The following is a 21704-nucleotide window of genomic DNA, read 5'->3' as shown; positions in this document are numbered from 1 at the left end:
CAATCTTTTACTGTCCATACTCAAACCCTAGGTTTCATCTCATCCAGTCTCAAGGCTTTGAACGCCAACGGTGTGCCAAAGCCTTCCAAACATGTTTATTTCATCTTTTCCTGAACTCTGGATTAATAAATTTAACTGCCTATTTGACGTCTCTGCTAACAACATCTCATGCTTAGCATAAGCATAAGTTCCATTTGGAACTTTCGACACCCTCTGCCACTCCTCCTGCAGTTTCTCCATCTTGGGAATGGCAACTCCACTCTTCTAGCTACCCCAAAGGTCTCCAAGATGTCCTGTTCTCCCGTTTTCTTCGCACATTTTTCTAGGTCAATAGAAATGAGCCAATGGAAAGGAGGTAATGAAAAATGTGTGTGTGTGTGTGAGAATGTGTGTGTGTTGCTTGAGTGCATGGTGGGTCAGGTGGGGCGATGGATGGGAGCAGGAAACGTCGGGAAGGTGGTAATAACTGGAGGTAAAGCAGAGCATTTGGACACTCTGACCTGAGCTCACTAACACTGGTTTTGGAGCTCTGAGTTATCTGTAGTCCCCTGACCTCTGCTGGTCGTCAAATCCTTGAGAAGTACAAGGACAAAGGGGAAAGAGGTGCTCAGAGAGTTCCTGCTGTGGAGGCACCAAATCTGTGCGCTGCCTGTTGCTGTCTGCATTGCCTTCTCCTCTTTGGCTGTGCTGTGGTCACTGTGAAGTCAGGGTGTCACTGTGAAGTCAGGCTGTCACTGTGAAGTCAGGGTGTCACTGTGAAGTCAGGGTGTCACTGTGTAGTTGGGGTGTTACTGCACTGTGAAGTCAGGGTGTCACTGTGTAGTTGAGGTGTCACTTTGAAGTCAGGGTGTCACTGTGTAGTTGGGGTGTCACTGTGAAGTCAGGCTGTCACTGTGTAGTTGGGGTGTCACTGTGAATCAGGCTGTCACTGTGAAGTCAGGCTGTCACTGTGTAGTTAGGGTGTCACTGTGAAGTCAGGCTGTCACTGTGTAGTTGGGGTGTCACTGTGAAGTCAGGGCTGTCACTGTGTAGTTGGGGTGTCACTGTGCAGTCAGGCTGTCACTGTGCAGTCAGGCTCACTGTCTAGCTACTCTCTGTCCATTTTCCCTTGAGTAGTTTTGCTCCTCCTGCTCTTACCGAGATCACCCTTGAGTTCTAATTCCAGTGGTCTAACTCATGGTCTTCTACTCCCCCTATCATCTGACCCTCCCTTCTCTTTGAGATGCTTTGTTACATGGTTTCTAAAATACCAAACATACCTGATTTTTCTTCTACTTCTCTGGATTTTCCTTCTTAAGTCTCTTGCTGGCCTCTCATGATCCCATCATTTAAATGTTGGTGTGCCTCAGGGCACTTCTCTGTGCACACATTCCATGGTTTATCTCCTCCAATGTGCAGGCTTTAAGGATCATCTACAGTTCTGATCATCCCACATTTGTATAGCTGCGAAATCTTCCCAGAGCTCTAGGCTCAGAAATCCAATCAACTGCCTGATACTCCTTTTGGAGGTCTAACAGGCAGCTCAATTTTAACACGTCCAAAACTGAACCTAGGATTCCATTCCCAAAAGTTCTGTCTTCCTCATCTCTGTAAACTGGCCAACAACAATCTTGTGCAAAAGTCATATATGTGCCTCTGGCCTAGTCTCAGTTTAAATAGTCGTTTCAAATCTAAAGTATGGCAAGAGCTTCCTAACCAGTCCCCAGCTGCTACCTTGGCCTACTTTAGTGTCCATCCTTGACACACTGGTACACCAAACTTAAGTCAGTCAGATCACTTCTCTCAAGAAGCCTCCATTGGCTTCTGATCTCAGCCAGAATAAAGGCACCTTTACTCTTTCCAGAGATAGATGATGACTCGCTTCATCTGCCCTCTCTTCCCCGTTGCCTCTTTCACCTGGTTTGCTTGCTTCTGACCACAATAGTGTCTCCATGGGACCTTGAACATTTCAGATAATTGCCTGCCTTGGGTCTTTGCACCTGCACATCCAGTTCCATGGCTTGCTTCCTGACTTCCCCTTGGTCCTTATATTCCAACATCAGATCCTCAGGGAGGTCTTCTCTGACCTCTCTATTAAAGTTGCATCTCCTGTCCCTCGTAATTCCTGTCACCAGCACCTGTTTTAGTTTTCTTCCTAGTGGTTATCACTATCTTATGTACCTTATGCTTTACTTATCTTGCTTAATCACTGTCTGTTTTCCTCATTAGAATGAAAACTCCCTGAAGGCAGGAATTTTGACTGTTTTTCTCCCTGCTGCATCCCTAGGATCTAAAATGTTTTCTGGTACATAGAAGGAATACAATTATATAAAATTCTTTTTCTTTCTCCCTTTTCTCTTTACTCCTTTTTTCTTTTTTTCAGCTATAAAACAAATACATGACCTGAGTGTACAGATCTTGAAATGGGGCAGGGAAAAATTTTGAAGGAAATTTGGGGAAAGTAAAATTAGAAGGTTAAAAATAAGTGAGAAGTGAAATATACAACAGCCTTCAGGATGTAGTCTGCATACTAGTCATTGTTGCGTCTCCTGGCTCTGCTTCGGTGGTCACTTGTGAAGAATAGATTTTAAAATTTATGGAATATGAGAGTTAGAAAAGATCTTTGAGAATACCTTCACTTTACAGATGAGGAAGTTTTTCTTCTAAGTCATATTGGCAGGGTTTAAATTATTCATTGCAACAAAGACATGGTCCACTGAGCTCAGCTATGCTAGCATGTGACACGCACAATCCTGGAATGAGGAAACTGGCAACCTGAGCAGGGACAAATCCTTTCATATATAAAACACCAAAACGGAACAAGGATCTTTCCTCCCAATGTTTTTAAACAATGCGAATGCCCATAGTTTTATCAGTAAAACACATATTCTAAGGATAAATATCCTTTTCTGCTTCTATTAACTATTACCACCTATGTAGCTTAAGATAATACTACTGGTGGGAAAGAATTATTGATGGGTTAAGTTCATGTAAAAGAGATTCAAACTAAAAAGTATTATATTCTTTGCAAGCTATAAAGCCAAGCTTCAGATTTTTAATCATCATAAATTTCTTTGGCAGATAAGCAAACCTTGGGCTAACTAAGGAGTTAATGAAGTTAGCATCATTTAGTTCATTTGAAAATTTACTTTTTAGGGACTGGGGATATGGTTCAGCGGTAGCATACATGCTTAACATATGTGAGACTCAGGTTTAATCCCCACCATCCTCTCCCACATACATCTACTTTTCTCCAAAAGGAAGAATATATCGTAAATGTTAAAAAATAACTAATTAATATGTAATGATTCCACAACTTAAATTCTTTACTCTAAGAACCATATCAGATATGTTTAAAGCTGAAATTCTTTAATAACTATATCAGACATAAATCAGAAGATGAATATTTCTGTCCGTTTTAGTTATCAGCTTATTTCTAGAAATAAAATACTAAGACATTTGGGGAGAGTAACATAATTATGTTTTCTCCTAGATTTGTATTTGTGTATATTGTACTTAGGGGAATACTGAGAATCTTTTCTGAGCACACAGAGCAATGAACAATGGGAAAATAGGCAGCCTGTATTTTTGCTAAATGTACAAAAATTCCACCATGGAGCTAAAAAACTAGTCAGAGATTAAGCAAACCAGAAAATTAGTCCACCAAACAATAAAAATGGGTCCTGCCTTTTAAAAAAATGTTTAATTAGGGACTCCAATTCATGTTTCATCATAAAATTTATCATCAGTTAATTTTTTGTTAATTGTTTTAAGCTAAATAGAACTAGAAAACATTTTGGTTCTCACTTTTCAGTAAAACTGAAGCATGAATGAGAAAAGACAATGGATATTAAACAGTTATACTGAATAAATATTGTTATTGACTGAACCATGTGTAAAAATTTGTATATTGAATTAATGACTCAAGCTTCAGGTCTGAGGTAACTATATGCAGGTGATTAATTTCTTTTTATTTCTGGTTAATTTGGAAAAAAATATAAAGTATAGATTTAAAACTAAACTTTCAGTCATGAAGAGATTTCTGAACACAAAGATAGTAGATCCTACTTTCCTATGTATTTTTCTTTCACCTTAAGTTCATTCATTAACTTTTTTTGCATATTCACATCATAGACAAACAAAACAAAACAAAACAAAACAAAACAGAATGGGGAAAATAGGAAAATGCAATTTTATTATATATGAATATATATATATATGAATAATTATATTAAAATAAAATGTAAAAATGCTCAGAAAATGAGATGAAAATAAGACCAATTTATATAACATGGAAATCAATGTGTGTGTTGTCTCTTATTACTTTGGCAGAATATCATGTTTCTCACTCTTAATTTTAATATTTATTAAAGGGAAATACAAATGTATGTACTTAGGAGGTCTAAAGCCTCTCTCAGGACTCATACTCTATAATTCTGTAAAACTCAACACTGAAATTACTTTTTACTTTTTAGTAAAACAAGGAAAAGAGCTGTGATATTTCTTAACAGGCTACAAATAAAAATCATATAAAATATTCACTTACCACGAGGTTGTCTTGATTTTCATGGAACTCAGATAGTTTAGAACTGGATTTTTGACGTTTAGGTTTGCTTCTTTCTCCAATATAATCAGAGGTGTTCTCATGTAATTTTTCTACTTCCTGGGTATTCAGGATACACTCATCAAGGCTGTTGAAGCCAGAAGGAATATTTTCTTTGTTGATAAGTCCCCTTGAATTGAAGAAAAAGCAGCTTAATTTTATTTTAAGGAGTAAAGGAAGCATTTTGTAATACTGTCACTGAATCAAATATACCAGAAGTCTGAAGAATACTCAGAAACTTCAATTTGCATCTTTGATCAAAATCTCAGTAGAGACCACTCCTGAGGATGCCTGGTTCCCAAATCACATTAAAATAAATTGTTCCTAGAGGCATATTGGCAAGGGCTGTTTGTGCCATGACTTTTGTATTTTACCAAAAGTAATTTGTATTCAAATAGGCAGTGAAATGTAAGTTTACAAAATTTCCCATTATTCATGGTAGATGTTAATATATATAACTTATAATATTATAAATTAATACAATGTATGTGGGGAAAGTTTGGAAAGAAAACACAGTATCTTCTCTAGAATGGGAATATTTTATTTTTATTTTAGAATGGGAACATGGATGTTCTCAAATAATAGACATTCTAGTAGAGTAAAAACACATTAATATTTAAATCTCACTGAATTAGATAATCTTGCTAGAAATCATATTTTAATAAAAACTATGGCATACAAAGCATTTTAACTGAAATATGGATTTGCTACTTCGCAGTAGGAGTTGTAAGATGTAGGCTTATTACAATAGAAATGTCATAATTATAGAATTTAATTCATTTAATATTCTCAAAACATTTTAATGTACTTTAAACATTAAAGTTGTATGTTTTTACAAAATTAAATTCCTTACAAAACATTGTTTTGCTTTTTGTAAACTATATCATGGAACAAATTAAACCATCAGCATAGTACCATGACTTGTTAAGGAAGAAATGAATGAGATTTTATTCTCCCTCATGATAAGAATGAGTTAATGTACCTCTCTAACCTCTAAAACTGTATCTTGAAGTAAATGAATTAAAGAATAAAAATAGATACCATATTTTACTGTCTTTTCAACCATATTTCAAAATGAAAGATAACATTAAATATTTATTTTTGCAATCTAAATTCATACCCTTTGGCTATAATGGAGGCAAAATTATGAATTAAATACTATCATAATATTTTCAAAGTTATACTATCTTGGGTAACTTTTAGTTCTAATATTTAATTTGGTCTTATTTTTTATAAGTCATATCTTCCTCCTCCTCCTCTTCTTCCTTCTTTTTCTTATTTGGTACTAGGTAGATTTAAACCAGGGGCACTTTACCACCAAGCTACATCCCCATCCCTTTTTCTTTTTTATTTATTCTGGGGATTTTATTTATTCAGGGGTGCTCAACCACTGAGCCACATCCTCAGTCCTTCTTATGTTTTATTTCAAGGCAGGGTCTTGCTAAGTTACTCAGGGCCTCACTAAGTTGCTGAGTCTGACTTAGAACTTGAGATCCTCCTTCCCAGCCTCCCAAATTGGTGGGATTACAGGCACGTGCCACCATGTCCGGTTCCTTTTTAACTGGGTTTGAAGTTTCTGAGGGTCTTGCTAAGATGCTGAAGCTGGCCTCAAACTTATAATCCTGCCTCAGCCTCCTCAGTTTCTGGGATTATAAGTGTATGCCAATGCAGTTGGCTTCTTTTCTACAACTCTTAATGTAGAAGTTATACATATTTGGCATAATTATGTAAAAGATTTATATACATTTATGAGAATTACCTAAGTATAAACTAATTGAAGGCAGTAAGCGAAGCTGGCAGGGACTAACATGCAAGCACACACCTCATGCTCACACCCTCCTCTGAGCACTGAGAGAGCACCTTCTGTGTGAGTTTGGTCTTAAGCTCAGAATCACTTGTTTTACAACTTAAGGTGTATCTTCTTATCACTCTTCATATTTTTTCTAACTTCTGGGGTATGTGTCCAATTATAATTTTTTTTTTTTTTTGTGGTGTTGGGGATTGAACCCAGGGCCTTGTGCATGTGAGGCAAGCACTCTACCAACTAAATATAATTTTTTAATGGAGGGGCTTTTACACTTGAAAGTTATTATGGACTGAATTGTGAACTGAAAGTATCCCCTCAAAATTCCTAGGTTGAGCTGGGCACAGTGGTACACACCTCAATCCCACAGTGACCTGGGAGGCTCAGGTAAGAGAAACACAAATTTGAGGCCAGCCTTACTAACTTAATGAGACCCCATCTCAAAAATGTAAAAAGGTCAGGTTAGGGCACCAGAGGTAGCTCAGAAGTAGTGTACCCCTGGGTTCAGTCTCCAGTTCTACCAACAAAACAAAACAAAACAAAACAAAATTCTACGTCAAAGCCCTAATACTCAATGTGACTATGTTGGGAGACAAGGTTTTGGGGAGGTAATTGAGGTCAAATAATATTATTAGGGTGGGACCCTAAGCTAATATGAGTGCTGTTCTCACATGTACAAGAAGAGACACCAAGAAAGCAGGTGCATAGAGGAAACACATGTGAGGGCACAGTGAGAAGATGGGTATCTGCAAGCCAAGGAGAGAGCTCTTGCTAGAAACCAACCCTTCTGGTACCTTGACCTTGGTCTTCCAGGTTCTGGAACTGTAAGAAAGTTAATGTCTGTTGTTGAAGCCATTTAATCTGTGTATTTTGTTACAGAAGCCCAAGAAGACTAATATGAAAGCTAAAAATTATTTTTAAAAATCAAATGAGAGTTTATTTTATAATCTTTTGGAATAGTGAATAAGTAACTAGAATAAATCCTTTCAAAATAAATAAATAAAAATCTGGTAGTGCAGTTGTGCTTATGTGGAAATCCTGTTCTCCCCAAAGGAAAGTCTTTGTGTTTGGGTGCATCAATGTGTCTCGGCCATCATGACCATGTGGAGCAGGTATGTGACATTTCATAGATTTGACATGAATTTAGCTCTATGGGCTTCTCATTTTAATCACTGGGTTTCACTTCCAGTGTCCCCCACCCCCCCGCCCCCATGTTTCCTCCTCATGCCTGCATATATACTTAATAATCAAAAAACACTACTGAACTATTTATTATCTCACCCAATATAGCATGCTTTCTTTTTTACTTCATAGAATTTTAAATATATTTATACATTTAATATATTTATAGCATTTGGATTGGTTTTTCAGTTCAATGTGTTCTGGAAGATTTAAACCATCTTCCTTTGAATGCTATTTTGCTTTTTTTTTTCTTGTTTTTTTTTGGTGTCAGGTATTGAACCCAGGGGCACTTGACCATTGAGCCACATACTCAGCCCTATTTTGTATTTTACTTAGAGATAGGATCCCACTGAGTTTCTTAGCATCTCGCTTTTTTTTGAGGCTGTCTTTGAACTCACGATCCTCCTGCTTCAGCCTCCCAAGCTGCTGGAATTACAGGCATACACCACTGTGCCCAGCACTGCCTTGCTTTTTTGAAAAAAAAATATTATTACGAATTTCTTCAAATATACAAAGTAGAGCAACCAATACAACAAACTTCCATATACCCATCAGCAAGATCTATAACATTTGTATTTACCTGCTACATGGCAGATTTTTAAAATAAATGAATTAAACTGAACCTTTATACATAACAAATACATTCCTTATAGTTTTATGTTTTTATTGTAGCAAATAATATGAGACTGGTTATATTTCCTTATAAATTTAGACAAGGGACAAATCATTTGTACCCAAATTATTCACCATTGGCTTCAAGAATATTTTTTAACTGCCTGCAGTTTTAAGTTGTGAGAGGTAAAATGAATTTCTATTTTTGGAAACATTTTTCAATCATTCCATAAGGCTAATAGTTTTGAATAGAAAATTACAAACTCTAGCTTAATCTTTCCTATTTTTTAAAACAAAGCCTGATAAGAAGTTTAAATAAATGAATCCATTATGTTTAAACATATACTATGAATAACTCATTTACCATAAGCTATTTTTGACCTCACAATTTGTATGTTAATGACTCTCCTGGGGTTACTGAAGGGGACCTTCATGGTGACATTTCAAAGTCATGAAAGAAGGAATGAGACCACAGTGGAGATGCTGGATGAATCAGCCCAGTTGAAAAGGTATTAAAAGCAAGAAGATGAGTGAAAGGAAAAAAACAGAGCTAGAGGGAAACAGGTTCAGAACAAATGCCCTGGGCCAAGGAAAGTGAGAGAAAGGATAAAAGCACCCAGTAGCCACGTGGGGAGAGGGGGCTGGAGGAAAGGACTATGGACCTGGGTCAAAGCTGGGTCAGGGGCTGGCATGGTAGCACACCCCTATAGTCCCAGAGATCTGTGAGGGTGAGGTGGGAGATGCAAGTTTAAGTGTATCCTCAGCAACTTAGCAAGACACTGCATCTAAATAAATGAATACATAAATAAAAAAGGGCTGAGGGTATAGCTCAGTGGAAAAGTACCTCCGCTCCATCCTTAGTCCCTCCCTCCCCAACACACAAAGCTGGGTGGGCAAAATTGTAGCTCGAGGCCTTAGGAAAAAGCCTTGCTCCTAGAAGATCTGGGGAGCTGAGAGAAGGCTTTGGAGGAAGACTTGGTGGTTAACTATTCACATTCCACTACAACCTAGTGGGTCAGCTTGGATGGGTGGCGTTTCATGGCTACCAGGGTGATGTAAACAAGGAGCACAGGAAAGGGACTTCTGCATGCCTAGGCCAAGGAAAAAGAGTATGGTGGGACTGTTTGTAAGCTAGCTCAGTTATAGACAGTACCCCCAATAGTCTATAAGATCCTCTTATTCAATGTCTGGTTGTGACTTAACCAGGACCAGGAACCAAAATGAGCAGTGGAGGGAAAATCTGACTTGAGGGTGAGACTAGAGTTCTGTGGGCATGGTCTGCAGATGATCAGTCTCTACCACTCTCCATCTCCTTTGGTTCTTCCATGTTGCTAGTTAAACACAAGCCATATGCAAAAAATGTCAGCGCATGGACTTGGGAAATTATTTAAATTCTGCAGGAGAGGTTAACCTACGTCTCATATTTCTTGGCCCTGTCTGGCCCCTGTCCATTTTTGACCTTATCCCCACTGTTTGCTACTTGCTGCCACCAAACACCCACATCACCCTGTTCTTGCTATCATGCACACTACCACTTCCCACCTCCTCTTGCTTTCCTTCTGTCCAAAGAGGGTGGAAAGCAAGATGTCATATACATCGAGGATATTTTAAAAATGCAAAGTGTTGCTACATACCATTCAGCAAAAAATGAGGCAGAGGGTAAGAACAGTGTTAAATGAATAATTTATACTTGCTGTACAGTAAAACATAGGCAGAACACTAATTATATGCCTAACACTTTCTATAAAACTTAGTCAGTAGCTAATTTTAAATGCTATGGTTTTTCTATTTTCTAAGTGGAACGTTACAAACACCCTTCCTCTCCACCAATTCTAAGGCAAATGTTTTCTTTTTAGAAAAGTACTGTGTATGTCACTGGTAAAGTCAATGGGTTTTTATCATTAATAGTGCTTTATCGGGGTTGAGGTTGTGGCTCAGTGGTAGAGCATTTGCCTAGAATGTGTGAGGTACTGGGTTTGATCCTCAGCACCACATAAAAAAATAAACAAATAAAATAAAGTTATTAAGCCTAGCGTGGTGGCACACGCCTGTAATCCCAGCGGCTCCCGAGGCTGAGGCAGGACAATTTTGAGTTCAAAGCCAGTCTGAAAAAACAGGCGCTAAGCAACTCAGTGAGAAGCAACCCAGTGAGACCGTGTCTCTAAATAAAATACAAAATACAAAAATAGGGCTGTGATGTGCCTCAGTCGTCAAGTGCCCCTGAGTTCTATTGCCAGTACCCCCACTCCAAATAAAATAAAGTTAAAAAATACTGCTTTATTTCTGAGATTTTCATTTGTTAATACAGACCCTACCATCTCAATGCTTTACTTCATGGAATTTATTTATTTATCTTTTTGGTTTTCTTTAAGCCAAAAGAAGTTATTTTTTTTTCTCCATAACAAATATTTTGGTGAAGATTATGAATCCAGGTGAAAAAGAATGAGGGGAATTAGGGTTTTGTTTAGTTTTTGACATTTAATAAGAAATTCAAAATAATAAGAGGCTATAGTAAATAAAAATAAACAACTTTCAGGGGAAATATGAATATAGTTTATTATCTGTATAAAATTATTTTTCTCAGCAATTTAAATTGTGATTATAATAATGTGAATGGTAGTTATTCATTTGTGTTTTGTATCAAAGCTTTTTTCTGTATTTTTTAATCGAGCAGACTTACTGAAGTGCTTATCAACAGAATTTCAGGCATCCCACCAAAATAAACATGCAGAAATAGTTTTCCTCTCATTTGGGTGCTTACAGTAACCAAAATAGATTTTGAAATTATTTTTTCTTGTAGTAATTACCCTAAAAATCATCAATGTAAGTGCCATGAATAAGTAAAATTTGAGGGGAAAAAACCTTTTGCTTATTTACTATTAAAAAAAAGATTGATTCAAGTTGTTAAAAAACTGAAGAAAGCAGTTCCTTAATTTTGCTCAGTCATGGAAATAATCCTGAATTTAAAATCTCAGTATCTGCCTAGTCATTTGGAAGGTGGGGTGGGTGAGAATCACCCTCTGTTGGTCAGGAGTTGGCCAGCCTGGGAGATTATGCTGGGGATCTAGGTTGTCCTCTGTATAACAGCAGATGTGATCCATCTTACAAAGGTGTGAAAAAACAGTTGGACTTAGATAAAGCTTGGTAGAAGTTAAAGAAGGCTTCCTGGCTCCTGGTCAATATGAATCCATTTTATATGCCCAAAACCCTTACCAGTAGTTTATTCTCGGATATTCAAAAGTGCTCACAGCCTGATGTGGTGGTGCATGCCTATACTTCCAGCAGCTAGGGAGGCTGAAGCAGGAGGGCCGTAAGTTCAAAGCCAGCCTCAGCAACTTAGTGAGGCTTTAGTTAACTAGCAACTCCCTGTCTCATAATAAAGTATAAAAGGGCTGGGGATATGGCTTAGTGGTTAAGCACCTCTGGTTTAATCCCTGGTACCAAACAGCAACAACAACAAAAACAGAGTGCTCATGCTAGGATTTCAATGAATCCACATGAAGTCTTCTTGCAACAGCATTTTATTTTGGTACCAGGGGTTGAACCTACGGTGCTTAAGCATTAAGCTATATCCCCATTTTTATATTTTATTTAGAGACAGGATCTCGCTAAGTTTCTTAGGGTCTTGATGAGATGCTAAGGCTGGATTTGAACTTGTGACGCTCCTGCCTCAGCCTCTCAAGTCGTTGGAATTACAGGCATGTGCCACCATGCCTGGTGCTTATCATTTTTTGTATAGTGAAGGCTTTGGAAATTTAAAATTTGGAAATTTTAAAAAGAAGTAAGAGTCAACTAAAGAAATAAAATATATGAGACATTTTCTCAAGGGATATCCTAATGCCCTAAGCTTTTGTTACATTACTATTCCAAGAGTTCATCAAAATATTGACCCTTAATACCCTGAAGATTTTCAGAATGTGGTTGAAGTGGTAGAAGACAAAACAGAAAAAGGACAAGAGTGGTATTTTGGAGACAAGAATGGAGCTTCTTTGTGGCCATTTTTATCAGTCCTTCATAGGAAACGTTGGAAGATTTGACATGAAATGATCTGTTCACTTGTCACCTTGGCCCTCCTCTGTAGAGGAAGCAAGCACTGGTCCTTTCCGTTCCGTCATCTTGACTCCTCCCTTTCTGCTTCTGGAGTCCACGCAGGTCCCCTACAATGGGTGACCTCCAGGATGTCTCCCATCTTGTGGATTGCAGGTCCCAGGCTGTTCTGGCCACTGCCTGTGTGCTTCCCCTCTGCTATATATCATATCTTTTAATGGAGACTAACTAACTCCTTGTAATACCCTTCTTGAAATGCATACTGTGAGAATGCCTTAAAGTTAGTCATCATAATTAGAAAAGTTCAGCTTTTTATCTTTTGATTAGACTTAAACTCAATCTTTCTTACACTTTAAAGCATAACCAGGTGACACACTATTTCAGTGAGGTTCTTGTATTAATCAGGTTAACATCTGGGGGAAATATGCTGGTTAATAAACTAGTCTAACAGTCAACTTAATGTTGACTAACCAGGAAATAAAAATATCTCTGGACAGGCCTATGTCCAGTTTCTCCCCCATGGCTCAGGATCTCTCTAAATAAGATATTCCCGAGGAAGATGTGAAATGTATTAAATCAGAGATAACTTCCCAAAGCACACAAAACATCTAGATGAAACAGGTATTCATTCGCTTGCCTAGGAATTTCTAAATGTTAGCTAAGTTTAGAATGGCCAAAATGAAAACTTTGAAAGTTTTACCCTGAATCCTGAAATGGGAGAGAAGCAGTAAGTGTGACCGGAACACGGTGACTAAGTCAGCTGTGTGTCTTTAAAAGAAGAAAACTCAAGCAAAAAGAAGAACCAATGCCAACTTACTTATCTCTACCACGACGAACTTCATCCTGCTCCTTGGATTGGCGACGTCGCTGTCTGGCGGAGGTGGAAGAAGATGCTGAAGATGTTCCAGATTCTGAGTCCTCTGAACTTTGACCTCCGGAGCCATTAACATCAAAAAGATGCTGTTCCACAGCTGACCGGATGGTTCTTTCTAAGAGTCTGATTAAAAAAAAAAAAAATGTAATAACTATTAAGCAATCAAGTTTATCAATGATTTCTTTTAAAAACACATCCCTTTACTTTTGGAAACATCTCTTTCCAATGGAAGACCTTTTGTCCTTCATGAATTAAGACAGAATATGCATGACTCTTTAACCAAAAAATATTTGCAGCCTGCATTCAAACAAACAAAAACAAACAAAATTGAACAATTTCCAGCACTTTGATAATTGTGCTTCTCATTTTTAGGGTCTTGGGTTATTGATACGTTCATGGTTAAGTCCAGCAACACTTTGAGGTATCCAGGAAATATACATCATTTGACATAAGGTAGAAGGAAGATTTTTTTCTGGAAGAATAATAATGGACCTATTTCTCTACAGGCAAGCCTCCTTCACATTTCATACAAGTTCTGCAGATGATGACAGCATGATTTGTGAGGCAAACTAGCACAAATAATTTTAGGTTACCTATTATATGTATTATATATTTAGAATCCCTTTAAGATAAAATTATATAAGGAACAATGATATTTGGAAAGAAAACAAACCCAGCTTATCAGAATAATTACAGCTAAAAAGACATAATATAATCTTTCCTAACCTCTAATTGGTTAAATTATACTGTATCATATTGAAGCTGCATTTATACAAACACACTCCAAAATATATTATTCAAGTTGGAAGAGTAGATTTACTTTGTTCCACTTGAGGAAAACAGGTAAGTACAAAGGGCTGAACAGAATGCATGATTATATATAAATGGTATCATTTTTAAAGCTGCAGAATCTTTTGATGTGTCTAAACATTCTTTTATAACCATGCTATTTAATTTTAAATAAGATGGCATAGAAAATTCTCAACTTACACTCCTTGAAGCATGTTTTTCTTCATTTACAAAGGAGTCACATTTTTAAATGCTTAAACTTAGAAGAAACATTCTCTAAAATAAAATAGGTTTTTGAAAACTAAGATTTTCCAAATGTAGTTTTATAAAAGACTCAGTTGTTTCATTTAAATTTTATTATGAATATTTTAAGACAATGAGCAAGTACAGTTTAAATTAACTTGGGTATTAGAACTATTTTACTTTATTTTATTTTATCTGTGTCCCAAATGACAGATTATCTAATTTGGTATCAAGGGATGTGAGTAAATTAGTATGTACACACAGAACAACTTATTGTTTTCTAAAGTTTATAAAGTTTCTATAGTTTTCTATAGCATGAGACATATAAGTAGGAAAGATTATTAGGAAACGAAAAGAACAAGAATATGTCAATCTTGTTATAGTTCTGGAATCTCTTTAAAATCGACAGAGCTGAGGGAAGTCAGTCCTGTCCTTTGCTTACTTCTTCATCTGACAAGGAGGAGCATAAATCCAAATCCATCCCATGACATTCCAATTCATTCTAATTAATGCTTCTTCTAATTCTTCTCTTCCCTATCATATCACATCCTCCCCACCTACCACACCTGATCCTTGCCAAGGAGAGAGCCTTCAAGAGGCCTGCATGTGTCCCAGCAAGGAATGAAGAGAAGCTGGGTGTGGTGGTGCACCCCTGTAATCCCTGTGGCTTGGGATGCTGAGGACTGTGAGTTTAAAGCCAGCCTTGGGAACTTAGCTAAGCAAATCAGTAAGATCCTGTCAGTAAATAAAATATTAAAAAAAGGGTTGCAGATGTAGCTCAGTGGTTAAGTGCCCCTTGGTTCAATTTCTAGTGGTAAAAAAAAGAAGAAGAGAGGTAGATGTGAGGGAAAGGTCTTTGGACCAGGAGCCATTCATTCAGTCATTTGACAAATATTGTGTTGGCTCCTAATATATGCCATGCACTTTTCTTGGTGATAGAGAGTTAGCAATGAACACAACAGGCAAGGTCTTATGTTGACGGAACTTAAATTCTCATAAGGCAAGAGAGACAACAAACAAATATAGCAATGTAATGTCAAACAGTAGAAAATTCTCTAAAATAAAGGGTTGCAGAGTGAGGACAGGTAGCCAGGGATTCCCAGATGAGATGACATTTGCACAAAAAGTGAATGATAAGAAACTGCTGGCTAGAGAGAGCAACAGTCAATGCAGAGACTCTGAGGCAGAAATAAGCTTGTCCCACTCCATCAGCCGGTTAGGCAGACAAAGCATAAAGAACATGGTCAGAGGGACTCAAGGGCCAAAACTTAGAGTTAGGGTTTAGTCAAAGTGAAGTGGAAGCCCTTGGAGGACACACATCATTGGATCTAAGGAATGGAGAATGGCTTCTGCCCTGTGGAGAAAGACTTGCTGCCGTCACTAATTTGGTTTCTTTTATTCATCCCTGTAAAAAAGACTACAAAATCCTTGTTTATCTGACATTGCACACCTAACTCTGCACTTGGCACATTCCACACAGTAAATGTAGGCACAATAAAATGAACATAGGAAGTAAAGACATGGTTAATATTTTAATCTTTAATCATTCTCCATTGCAAGATGCCTCCAGAACATGTAGGCTGCTTTGCAGATATTCATTGACCCTGACATTGTTTTTAAGAAAGTAAACAAAGAGTTGGTAATTCGAGATGGTGGCGTTCTCTAATCACATACACAGAACCTTAAGCAGAAGCACTTTAGCCCTCTCCTCTGCATTCAGGTGGCTTAAGAATCATCATATATGAATATACAACAGTGAATTCCACTTTTATGTACATCTATGAAGTATCAATTAAAAACAAATAAATAGCTGGAAGACCAGCAGAGGAAGGGGTCCAGGGGGAGGGAGGAAGAAAGAGGAAGTTCTGGGAACTGAAATAGAGGAAACCATATTCCATGCATGTATGGTTATGTCAAAATGAACCCTACTGTTATGGATAACTATAATGCACTAATAAAAAAACTATTCAAAAACCACTGGTTATCTATCATCTTAATAGTTCAATACTATACAATATTGAATTGCTTTTTCTGTTTAATAAATGGTAATGGGTAATTTAAAAAAAACCCAAACACAAAAACTCAACCCAAATAACTTACTCTCCAGTTGTTGAAACACTGCTGACTTGGGACACATGAGCACTGTGGAGAAGAAGCAAAGAGAGAAGTCCGGTTAGGTGAAGGATCACGGACGGCAGGCCAAGTATCTGAAGGGGATCCCAGGCTGGAAGAATCAGCCAGGTTCTGAGGCCTTGCACTATGTTTAACCCTCCCTTTCAGACACTCATTTTCTTGCATTTCTAGAGAGGGCCCCAGTTGTCTCTTCCTGAACAGTGGACTCTCCTTTTTAGAGATGTCCACGGCAACAATTTCATAACAGATATTAGAAAACCATCTTCTGCCCTCCCCCTACCTCCAAAGCGTTTCATTTTCCTAAAATGTGAATGAAATTGCTACTGACTGTCTTCCTGTCACCTATTCCACAGGACAGAGCATATGGAACCAAGATTGTTTTCTACAAAGTTATTTTAAACCATCTTTCTAAGCCACCTTTTCCTAAATTCTCAAGATGGAAACCATCTCAAGCTCTGTAAGCATTCATCTAAACAGGTGATTTATAACCTTTTTGTTGAGCATTTATAAACTTTCTCTATATTCCAAACATTTCCAAAGATTGAATACTTTCAAAAGAGTTAAAAAGGAGTGAGCATAAAGCAGAGAATAACAGAATTCCTCAACGTGACTGAGGCTTCGGAGCTTTTTCTCTCACAAGTGCCACGTTCACAGCCCACAGCGAGGGCTGAGGACAGGGGCCATTTTGAAAGTATTCATACCATGAGTTTCTCCCATTCTGTCCTCGAGAGCTTCCACATCAAGAACTGTGCTTTTTAAAAAGAGGTTAAATATGTAGGTAAAAAACAAAACAAACAAACCCCACAAAACGTTAGCTATGTTAAATGACAGTTTTACCGAGTAGTCCTCTCCCTTTTTCTTCCTTCCATCAAAGCTGTTAATGATCAGTGTTGATGATTTTCTTCCAGCCACTCCTAACACCCTAATTTACACTGTAAAGTCTTCAACATATGAACACGTTGCTTTAGAATCATCCGTCCGGTTTCGCTCCTGTGTAAGTGTATGCCCCATCTCTTTCCATTCAGAATCAAAGTGCCTCAAGGGATTATGATATTTTTTCCTTTTCTTTCATCATACGCCCTAGCAAGGCCACCACCTCACAGCAGGCACAGGACTCATTATCCCAGAGGTGATCAGCAAACACACATTGGCCCCACAGAATTTTCTTTTGATAAAGCTACAATTCCTTGTTATGGTCAGATATAAAAACCATGAAAACAAGCTACTGTGCAAAAGAAACCTTATGTCAAGAATCACAAAGTAAACACATAAAACAACAAAATGCCCTAAACTTACTGCATACTTGCATAGATTTTTTCAGTGTTTACAGCAGCCTGATGAGGTTGGTGCTCTTGTTTTCCTTGTTATCGAAGAAGTTAGAGAGGTTGAATAACCTGGCCATGGAGCCAAGAAATAGACAAGCTACAATTTGAACCAAGTAAGTTTTAGCTCAGCGCCTAAGCTCTTAATCACTATACTACACTGTCTTTTAATCCATTACTCACTAGAAGAATAACTCACTGGAGTCATCTTTGTATATGAAGACGTGGATTTAGTATTTTATTTTACTTTTAATCACAACCATTTCTCCTCTGCTTCATGATGGTTGTTATTCAGAGCGGTTCCCAGGCTACATAACCAACAATAAACCCTTTGCTGCTCTGTCCTCATCTGGAACAGGCAGTCCCTGCTTTTGATGTTTTGTGGTTCACCCTCTGTAAATTCAACCCTGTATAATTAACTCTTATACTCCACTTCTCAATACAGTTACACAATCTTGGTTTTGGAAGCAGGGACCAATGTTAATAATGACTTAAGGGGAAACCTAGAAGAGGAAAAGGAATGTAGATTTGCTAGATGCTAAAAATCATTCCAAAGACAAGTTGTTAGTCAGTTAGTCACCCAAGCCATTTCAGAATGGAGAGATGAACCTCTTCTCCTCCCTTTCACACATTTTTGACTCGTGCTTCTTTCTGCATGTGTGTGTGTGTATATACTATATGTGTGTGTCTCTATAATATACATAGTACATGTGCATATATATGTGCCTATATATAATATAAATGTGTGTATATATTGCCTATTTACACACACATATGTATATGTCACACATATATATGTATATGCGTGCATGCATATATATACACACATATCCATTTGCGGTGCTAGGGATCAAACTCAGGGCCTCACACATACTGAGCCACATCCCCAGCCAGATTCTGCATTTTTAATAAATTCACCAGCGATCCTACTGCTGTTGGTATTGTAGAAGACACTTTGAGTAGCAAGACTCTTAAATATTTGCAAGTAAAATTCTTTAAAACTTCAATTACTTAGGTATCACATGGCTATTTTTGAACTTTCTAATCTAAGTGTTAAAAGTATGATATGAAAAATTCATGCTAATAGTCATGAATAAAAGTCAACGCATTAAAATTCCCTTCATAGCTTAAAAGAAAAATGACCTGAGCAATCTGTATCAATCGTAGTCTTTTTCAAAGTACAAAAGTAAATGAATAAATCAGTAATGAAACCAAATAATTAAATCATATTCATTTTTGGTCAGATTTATGATAAATTTATATTTTTATGTTTTTAATAGTACTTGGGAATTTCTAGTTCATGTAACTTGTCCATAATTTCTTTTTTTTCTTTTTTTTTGTTTTGTTTTAGAAATTATGAGAAGAGAATACTTTCCATTGGGAATCAGAAAAGAGAAGTTTTGGTCTTGGCTCTACAGTTAATTGGCTAAAATCATAGGCAGGTTGTTGGTTAGCTTGGCTGCTTTGGGTTGGTTTCTTCATACAGAAAATGAAAGGCTTGGCTAGGGAATCTCTGTGGTTTTCATTTAGCTCTAAAAGTTTATAACACTATCTCAAATTCAAGTTTATTGCCCTAAAGTTTAAATCATTACGAAAGACTAAAACTGCACATTTAGTTTTATAACCATATTAGACAAATTTATGGCTTTTAAGATGCCAAAATGACTCTGGTCAGGTATTCAACCCCCCTCTGTAATTCCTGTGGGATGTGTTTTAACAATTCACCAATAACAAGATTTCTAAGAAAATTTAATGGCAGCAATAAGGATAAGGATTTCTTCCATAGCTATAGTTGCCTTATAAAGGAAACTCCAAGACACTAATAAAAAAAGCAAAAAGCACTTAAATTATAAGCTAAAGTGGAAGGTTTTTGATCCTTCTGTTTTTTATCCTCTGTGAAATAAAAATGCATTTTTTAGAATCCTTGACTGACTTGATAAGAAAATTTTTTTCTTAGTCGTAAACATGGATATGAAAGGGCTCATTTTCTAATGTTGATAAAGCAAGTATTCAAAACTGAAAGTAACAGGCACATATGTAAACGCCAGTATTATGGGCAATTTCATTACCCAGGCCTACTGTTACTGATGAAGCAACTGAATACTGTTTTGGTATGGTCATTTAAAATAGAGCTTAGACCAACTCTGAAATATGTCCTAGGACATAAATATCTTTAGTCTTTATTTGTATTAGCAAAACCCAACCTACATTTCCTTAAACCAATTATGCTCAGCAATATTGGTCTCTAAAATCTGCATGTGATAAATGCACAGATGCCTGTTGACAAGTGATTCCTTAATTAGATCTCTTGATTTGAAAAGAAGAAACATACACATAAAAGGAAATACGTTATCTTGAAAAGGCATGTTTCTGTGTCCTCTTCTATGCCGTATAGAATCCTGCCCATAAAGGTCTAATGCAATTATCATTTCTCATCAGAATATAACATATACACTTACTTGAGTAAGAATTGAAAAGACAATTATTTGGGGTTTGTTTAAATAAGCCTAAGGATGAAGATCATGTAACTAATCATCAAAATAATATGAAACTCTTAATTTCTCTTATTTAACAAAAATGTAGTGTTTTTAGTATCATCTTAAAATACTGAAACTTGATAAACAGTGTTGCATTGTAGGTGACTATAAAATTTATTTATAATTGTATAATAACTTTCAGAAATTTTGCATGATTTTAGTTCATTCTTCAGATTATAATACATCAGAACAAATAGACTCAATGTTTAATTTATTCTTTTTGCCTTAACATTTAGCTATGATTATCATGAAGAAAGTTAATGGAGTACTTGTAGTACTTCAACTTGTATAATATAATCACCTTTTGTGGAATTTTTTGGATTTTGAAAATTTAAAAAAAATTTTTTTTACTACTGGGGATTGAGCCCAGGGGCACTGTGTTACTGAGCTACATCCAGTCCTCTTTCTGTTTTTTAACTCTTGAAACATTCCTGCCAAGTTTCTAAGGTTGGGCTTGAACTTGTGATCCTACTGACCTAGCCTCTCAAGTACCTGGGTACTTTTTGTGTTTAAATTATATACTATATATAACATACTAGAACATAAAATGAAAAAATACTACATGGATATGACTTCAGGAAGAAAATATTCTTATATTTTCACTAACTTTATACTTTAAATTCTAATTATTAGTATGTTCCCCTTTTCCCCTTAAATTTATCAGAAGTATTTCTAATTTATACTTTTCATTTTTACTCCCAAAGAATCAGTTCTTAAGGGGCTGAGGGTGTAGTTCAATGGTAGGGTGGTTGCCTAGCCTGAGCAAGGCCCTTGGTTCAATCTCAGCACTGAAAAAACACACACACACGCACACACACACACGCGCGCACACACACACACATATAAAACATTGCATAAACATCAGAACTTAGATTCAAACATCAGTTTTTATACTTTTGTTTTCTCTTTCATTATATTTTTTAACATTTGAAAGAGGTTGCTTTTTTCTTCTTTTGTAACTATTCTGAATGTATGGCTCATTTATTTTCAACCTTCTTAAGTGTGAAGATACCTCTTAAAAGAGCTTAGACCTCATGACACAATTTTTTTTTTTTTTTTTAAATACTGGGGATTGAACTCAGGAGTCCTTAACCACTGAACTACACTCCCAGCCTGTTTATTTTAATTTTAATTTTTATTTTGATACAGGGTCTCACTAATAATTTCTGCTCTCAGCAAGGTACTTAGGGTCATGCTAACTTGCTGAGGCTGGCTTTGAACATGCGAACCTACTGTCAGCTCATGACTCAAAATTTGGATGTGTACTTTTTTCTTTTTCTTTATTTTTGAAATATTGCATCTGAGGGTCTTATTTCCTCTTTGAGGCCTCTCTGTCTCTGTCTACCATCTCCTTAGAAGAGTTTTCACTGTTTGAACAATTTTTGCTATTAATTACACCTAGAAAATGTGACTTTAAAATTTCCTACTCTTTAAAAACTTAAGAGAAAGTAAAATAATTTTTATAAAGTAGTAGGAATGCTTGAGTCCTATTTGTAGAGGGAAGCATATGAACATATGTGTTCACTTATTTTAAAGTTTATTAATTATATCAAATTGTCAGTACATTGTATTTTGTAAA

At 36.6% G+C, this 21704-nt stretch overlaps 1 protein-coding gene and 1 long non-coding RNA gene across 15 annotated transcripts in view; one reads left to right on the top strand and one right to left on the bottom strand.

Moving 5' to 3' along the window:
* The window catches only part of FAM13A (family with sequence similarity 13 member A), a 378453-nt gene that overhangs the window by 43535 nt on the left and 313214 nt on the right, over positions 1-21704 (bottom strand). For 13 of the 14 annotated variants that reach the window (XM_079153220.1, XM_079153218.1, XM_079153221.1 and 10 more), the window contains 3 exons: positions 16234-16275; positions 13045-13224; positions 4526-4712 (listed from right to left, as the gene is read on the bottom strand). In XM_079153220.1, coding sequence (XP_079009346.1) covers positions 4526-4712; positions 13045-13224; positions 16234-16275 — 409 coding nt within the window. The remainder of the gene's footprint in view (positions 1-4525; positions 4713-13044; positions 13225-16233; positions 16276-21704) is intronic. The other variant, XM_079153216.1, reaches the window with a different exon arrangement.
* On the top strand, positions 549-4519 carry LOC306669387. The gene is made up of 3 exons (XR_013766078.1): positions 549-689; positions 728-766; positions 960-4519. It is a non-coding gene; the product is annotated as an uncharacterized lncRNA (long non-coding RNA).

This window comes from Sciurus vulgaris (assembly GCF_902686455.1).
Source record: "Sciurus vulgaris genome assembly, chromosome: 9".
Classification (NCBI taxonomy): Eukaryota; Metazoa; Chordata; class Mammalia; order Rodentia; family Sciuridae; genus Sciurus; species Sciurus vulgaris.
The sequence above is the reverse complement of the archived record's forward strand: the minus strand, read 5'-3'. Positions and strand labels throughout refer to the sequence as shown.